The sequence below is a fragment of the Cyprinodon tularosa genome, unplaced genomic scaffold, assembly GCF_016077235.1.
Source record: "Cyprinodon tularosa strain WSP-4 unplaced genomic scaffold, ASM1607723v1 ctg359, whole genome shotgun sequence".
Taxonomy (NCBI): Eukaryota; Metazoa; Chordata; class Actinopteri; order Cyprinodontiformes; family Cyprinodontidae; genus Cyprinodon; species Cyprinodon tularosa.
The window spans coordinates 1,268,227-1,274,910 of NW_024039073.1; the positions used below are offsets into that span (position 1 = coordinate 1,268,227).

At 35.8% G+C, this 6,684-nt stretch overlaps 1 protein-coding gene across 2 annotated transcripts; it reads left to right on the plus strand.

The window, feature by feature from the left end:
• LOC119790264 (cytochrome P450 3A40-like) lies at window positions 1-6,072 on the plus strand. Of its 2 annotated transcripts, none has more exons than XM_038295736.1 (13): window positions 1-118; window positions 206-299; window positions 405-457; window positions 670-769; window positions 2,127-2,243; window positions 2,715-2,800; window positions 2,901-3,043; window positions 3,129-3,253; window positions 3,462-3,546; window positions 4,870-5,030; window positions 5,120-5,346; window positions 5,679-5,841; window positions 5,935-6,072. In XM_038295736.1, the coding sequence occupies exons 1-13, from the start codon at window positions 51-53 to the stop codon at window positions 6,007-6,009; spliced, it is 1,497 nt and encodes a 498-aa protein (XP_038151664.1). In that variant the 5' UTR covers window positions 1-50; the 3' UTR covers window positions 6,010-6,072. The 2 variants fall into 2 exon arrangements, with proteins under 2 accessions (XP_038151664.1, XP_038151665.1); XM_038295737.1 differs by having other exon boundaries at window positions 51-122.
• The last annotated feature ends 612 nt before the right edge of the window (window positions 6,073-6,684 follow it).

Here is a 6,684-nt window from a genome sequence, read left to right on the forward strand (position 1 = left end):
TTTAAAACAGCTTGTTTTCAGCTTCTTCTCAGCAGCTTTTCAGGAACACAATGGATTTCTTGATGTTTTCAGCAACAACTTGGACCTTAATTGCTTTCTCTGTCACCCTGTTGTTATTGCAAGTATTATGAAATGTTGTCATTTTTTATTTCAAAGTCTAAGAAAACAATAATATTTAAATTTATTTCTCTTTCTAAAAAATTAGGTACGGAACCTGGCCATTTAAGTTTTTTAAAAAGATAGGGGTATCTGGACCAAAACCACTTCCTTTTATGGGAAGCCTTTTGGGTTTCTCAAAGGTATAGTCTCAATAAACCCCCCCCCCCAAAAAAAAAAAAAAAAAAAAAAAGAATAATTTTATTATTATTTGTAACCCTGCTCTGTTTTTGTTTTATTTTTTGCAGGGACTGCTTCTATTTGACCGTGAATGCCACGCCAAGTATGGGGATGTCTGGGGGTGTGTAAACGATGGAATCAACTTTGTTTACATTTTAGCAGCCCACTTAGATTCCTTGAAAATCTCTTTTCTCAATTAGTTTTCTTTCTGTTTTTTTGTAAAAAGGATATTTGCTTATGCCTGTAGTTTTAAAATATCTGATTATGTGTTTGTGTTGATATAAATACACAAAAAAGCTGCATTTTTTGTTTTTCGCCCTGCCTTTTTTTCAGTTTGTTTGAAGGGCGAACCCCATTGTTGATGATTGCTGACCCTGAGATGATCAAAACCATATTGGTTAAGGAGTGCTACTCTACCTTTACAAACCGCAGGGTAAGACTGTGTTTATAAAACATATTTATTGAAAGCCTTATAAGTTGCTAATTACTCCTTTTCATGTTGAAAACAGTATTACATGCACCTAAAAAAATGAACTGCCTTATTTGTATTACCTATAGTAGAATCAATTTTAGTGCAACAGTTTGGATTTCTAGGAGTGTCTGGCAAGGTTTCCTGGAAATGTATATTGAGGAATTAAGATTACAGCAAAAACACGCCCAAGCTTGCAACATGATGCAACTGGAAGTAAGGCTCTGTTTTATTGTCCTTATAAAAGGAGTGTGAGCACGCTGTCACAGTTCAGAGCTGGGAATGTCATGCTGCACTGAACCTGCCGAAAGTCCCTTTTCCAAATAGGAAACTTTTTTTAAACATCTCATTTTCCTGCTTTTGTGTAAAAACAGGAAGCAGTTAATCCCCCTGACCTGTCAATAACCCTGTGGTTAGTTTTGAAGTCTCAAGTTACAGTATACTGGTGTGATCTTATAGCTGGTTGAATCTTATACTATATAGATTCATTAAATATAATTTACAAAATATCAATTCTTTAAGTCTTTTCAATTTAATTATAAGTAATTAATTATATTAAACTGTCACATCTTAATCTATTAATTTCCTCCACCCAAGTTTTTTTCCCCCAGTATTCTAAAGACTCATGAAGAAGCTACTGACTTGACTGATTTTCATAACACACAATCACTGACACCTACAATGGTAAAAGTTTATTGACACAGAAGCTGGTTTCTTCATGGAATGCTGTATCAAAACATGTTCATAGAAAGTTGAGTGGAAGTTTAGTAGGATAACATGCACCAGCAAAGGAGATAAGGGCAGCCCTGGGAGGATTTTCAAGCTTCAAAAGGAGAAGACTTAAGGCGTGAATCAATGCATCAATAAGCACTAAACATATACAACATCGGCTGCAAATGTCGCTGTCCTTGTATCATTTATTGGATTTTTTTTTTTTTTTTTTTTTTTTTACTTACATTATTTTATCTTTTCTTTGACTTTTTATTTCTCATGCTTTCCATGTGTTTTTATTTAGCACTTACCTGTTTTACTATGTAGCACTTTGGGATTTGTATAAATATAGAGTGCATTACAAGTCCAAAGTATTATTATTATTATTCAACTCCTAAACCAAAGCATGGACTTTTGCTCTCTTGTCTAAAGTTCTCTACTTCAGATGAAAGTAAAGTTGGAATTTTATCTGGAAATAAAAAAGCCAAATTCATACTTAAGCTTCTGGAAAGTTAAATAATTAATCCATCTACAAAAAGTTTGGTTATAAGAACGAGTCACATGGTTGGATAATTTCTGCAGCATATGTTACTGTTTTGCTTTGAAACAGATTATAATTGGTGATGGAGGACCTTTGGATGACGCAGTCACATCAGTGAAAGATGAAAGGTGGAGACGAATCCGCAGCACAATATCTCCATGTTTCACCAGTGGAAGATTAAAACAGGTCAGGATCTCATGTCCGTTCAAGCCTCCTCTGCTCTGTTTCCCCTCATTTCATTACTCAGTAGAACATGTGCTATATTTGCTATTTTTTTCCCCTAAACCACTTTGTGTCATACAAGAGTGACAGAAATTTATTTCCAGGAGTTTCTCACAGTCCGTTGATCCTGGTGATCAAATCATAAGATGCCTAAAGATGTTTATTTTTCTGAACACATTGCACATTTTCTTAGTAGTGTGGAAAAATCAGGGCGTGCGGAAGCGGTGTGAAGGATAAAATGAGGAAATTTGGAGTGTTTAGGGTCAACAGTGTCATTCATCGGGGAAGAAACACCAACACTGAGACACATGACGTGACTCCTTGCATGTAATGCAACAATGGCCTAGTTCCTCTCATTTTGCACACTCTGGAGTAGGAGAGTCTAGTGAAGTTCAAAGTTCATAGGATTCATTAATTTTTGTCCCTTTCCTTAAGGTTTTCCCTTTAGTTGTTCAATTTGTAGACAGGCTTATGGAAAAACTCGGACGTATGGATCTGGAAGAGCCCATTGATGTTAAGAAGTATGTTATATTTGTTGTATTCCATCAGATTACAGACTTCTTATCCCCTCATGAGAAAATTGGTCAATTCTTGTTTTATTTGTATTTCTCTTACTCCCAGGTTTGTTGCACCGTACAGCTTGGATGTGGTGACCAGTGCTTCCTTTAGTGTGGAGATCGACTCTATAAACAACCTCGATGACCCTGTTCATGCTCACTTGCAGAAGATTATGAACTTCAGATTTTGGCCTTTTCTTTTAATGTGTATGTCAGCTCTTTGTTTTTTTAGCATTTAGCATTGTAAATAGCAAATTCATGTAAGTTAAACAAGTTTAATTTGTCGTTTTAGCGATCTTTCCCTTTGGGCGTCATCTTCTGAAGCTCTTCAAAGTTGAGCTGATGCCCAAAGCCAGTTTGGACTTTTTCTATGACATCATTAAGAAATTTAAAGACCAGCACACTTCAGAGGAATCAGTAAGAGGCGACTTAAACTGTTAAATATTAGAGCAATCCAGCTTTCCTAATCTCTAAGAAGATGATTAATCAATTACATTGATACCTGTCCATTAAACCTCTAGTTTTTGAGCATTAACACACCTACTCAAACTGTAGCCTGGAAATGTTAAAAACAGCTAACAAAGCTTGTTTATTGTGAATCTATACATTTCTGTGCCCCATTCAGACTCGGGGGGACTTCCTGCAGGTCATGATCCAGAATGAGATCCCAGAATCTGACATAAAGAGCGAACATGAACAGCCGAGTAAAGGTCTGTTTGAAACGCAACTGAAGATCTAATCACTGTTTCCATTTAAACAGTTTTGTATCCAATATTTGATGTCTTCCTTATAAAAAGAATATTGCTGTTAGCTCACAGTTACTGTCTACAACGGTCTTGAATAATAACTTGATAAGTGAGGATAAAGTAAATATTTAACCAGAGGTTATGCCTGTGCACAGTCCTAAAGGTAATGCTAGAAAATAATGATTAACCAGTTCCCGTGCAATACAAATAATCTAACATTTCTCTTATCTGTAATAAAAATAGTCGAAAGAATATAGTTGTCAACATTTGATAATCTTTCTAAAAACTCATTATTATACTAAATAAATATGTAGCCTTTTTTCCATACGCTTAAAATGTCTTAATTATTTGATCATAACAGCTTGTTTATGGTCGTTAATGCAGTTGTAAGCTCCAGTGATGTTTTCTGTAATGAGGTAGGCTGTGGCCTTAAGAGATAAAAAGTTCTTCCTGGACATAATTATCAGATTCTATTCCCAGTGCAAAATGAGAAAATGGCGTACTTTAACAGACTATAAAATAAAAGGATGCAGCATGCTGGAAATTGCAAAGATGCGAGGATGTGATTCAAAAACCACCAGATTTTTTGTCTCAATAAACATGTTGAAAAAAGACGCAAATTAACAGCCATAAATGAAAGGATCAAAAAGCAAAGCTACTAGGAGCATGATCTCCTCCATTCTGGATAGATCAGGAACTTACATAATTATGGACACCAGGAAATTAACTATAAAGACACATCTGTACTGTTAAAGATAGGCTCTGTGGATGCACCTTGATGCTCTATCTCACTGGTTCTTTTCCCTGAAAAAAGATCACTTGGGAAAAACTCTTTAAATAACACTAACACACACACATGACGACAGATTCTGATAGAAATTGTAATCTTACTCAGATCAGAGAAATTGCTTAGAATGTACAGAAGGCAGCTGCTCACCTCCCAGGAAGTGGCCCCAATTAACAGTTAAAAAGGCATTTTATACATCTCCAGTCTGCCACATCATCTTATTTTACATCATACACGTTAGCAGATGATTAGACATCCATGGCTCCAGCCTTATCAAAATATTACACTTCGTTCTTAGCTGAAGGACACCGCTCTCATTCCATTCCCAAATCTTTTCCATGTACAGAATGAAGATTATAACTGTATATCCAGACAGAGAAACTGTCCTAATAAGATTAAAACATCACTTCTGACACAGGCAGCTAATACCAAGGTCTAATAAACTCGCACATCTTCAATGATACTAACAGTATTACTAACATCAGCGTTTCTTATTACAGGTTTGACTGAACATGAGATCCTCTCCCAGGCTCTGACCTTCATCTTCGGTGGCTATGAGACAACCAGCACCACTCTCTCTTTCACCCTTTACAACCTGGCAACAAATCCTGATGTTATGCAGACCTTACAGAAAGAAATTGATGCCTGTCTGCAGAAGAATGTAGTTTTTTTATGATGGCTTTTGTAGTCTGTTACGCTAGAATAGCTTTACTCCTTTATTTCCATCTTACTTCCCTCTTCTTCATCCAGACCTCCATCTCCTATGAGGACCTGAACGATCTGGAGTACCTGGAGCAAGTTTTCTGTGAGTCACAGCGCTTAGTTCCAACTGCGCCTCGACTTGAGAGACTCTGCAAAAATACGGTGCAAATTCATGGTCTCACCATCCCAGAGGGAACATTGATTGGGATTCCAGTGCATTTGTTGCACATGGATCAACGATACTGGAGCTCACCAGAAATGTTCAAACCAGAGAGGTAAGCAGCCAACAAAATGTATCAGAGGAAAAAAAAAGCCTGCAAAAACTCATCTAAAAATATGTGGTATTTTTTAAAGATAAGTGTATTTTCCTTTAATCGAAACAGATAAATAAGATGATCCAGAATCAGATTAGATGGCATTCACTTAAAAACCATATAAAATACTTTTCTTTCATTATTTTAAAAAGTAAATTATCTTCCTGCCCAAAACAATGGAAATACATCAATCTTTACTTTTGGGGTGTAAAATACTTTTCCCCTAAACACGTGTTTTTAACTGTTCTTTATTTTTGACCACATCATCGGCCACCTTATTCTGGTCCCTACAGATTCAGTAAGGAGAATGAGAAGGATCTGAACCCATACGCTTACATGCCGTTTGGCCTCGGCCCTCGTAACTGTGTGGGGATGAGATATGCCATCCTGGTCATGAAGATGCTCATCGTTCGCATCCTGCAGAATTACACCATGGAAACATGCAGAGATACAGTGGTGAGAAAAACACCCTGTAATAACCCTGACTGCTCATTCTGCTCTGCTCTCATATTAGTGTTTTATTTCTTTTTTTTTTTTTTATGTCTTTAGATCCCGATTCAGTTTGATTGGAAGTTCCAGCCACTGAAGCCTATAATGCTGAAGTTTGTACCAAGAAAACAATGATTGATGAGACAATACGTATAATTGAAATCCAGCTTGGCATTAAGTATATAATTCATTCTTTGAGACCAACTGTCTTTATTTCTGTGTTTATTTAAATGCACTGATAGGTTTAGATAAAGGTAAACACAGTATTTTTTAAACCAACAAAATCAAATCAAGTAATCACCTAAGACATGATAATCGGTTAAAAATAAAAGGAAAAAAATTTGTCCAGGGTTGGAGCATGTACCATCCTACACACCAGTTGCTGTTTTTTTGTTTTGCTCAAAATAATGCGAAAGGGATGATTTTCTAACGTGAAACATACAGGGACCCCATGGAGACACATAGCAGGTCAGGTGTGCTTTTATTCACATGACTTGACTGCATTTCATTATTCAAGTAAATCGGTTGAAAGCATGTTGCCTTTAATGTATTAAATAAATAAAATAACAATGTTTGTTTCCCTTTAATTTCATTAGACAGAACGTTTCTGTTTAGGATATATTCATGGGTAAAATAAAATATCCAACAGATATTTTGAGTATTAAAGCCAAGTGAGGTATTGGTTATTATTTTTATAACAAATTTTAAATAAGATTTCTTCATCAAAAGGCGAAAGCTTTTTTTTTACTCTTATCTCTAATTGTTTCAGTTTGTCCTCTAAACTCAGGACATGATTTTAAATAGCTTTCT

Excerpts from the sequence above, each read along its gene's own strand:
- LOC119790264 (XM_038295736.1), top strand. The coding sequence starts at position 51 with ATGGATTTCTTGATGTTTTCAGCAACAACTTGGACCTTAATTGCTTTC. Across the intron at positions 3,547-4,869 it reads ACATGAACAGCCGAGTAAAG|GTTTGACTGAACATGAGATC; the intron begins GTCTGTTTGAAA and ends TTCTTATTACAG. Across the intron at positions 5,031-5,119 it reads ATGCCTGTCTGCAGAAGAAT|ACCTCCATCTCCTATGAGGA; the intron begins GTAGTTTTTTTA and ends TTCTTCATCCAG.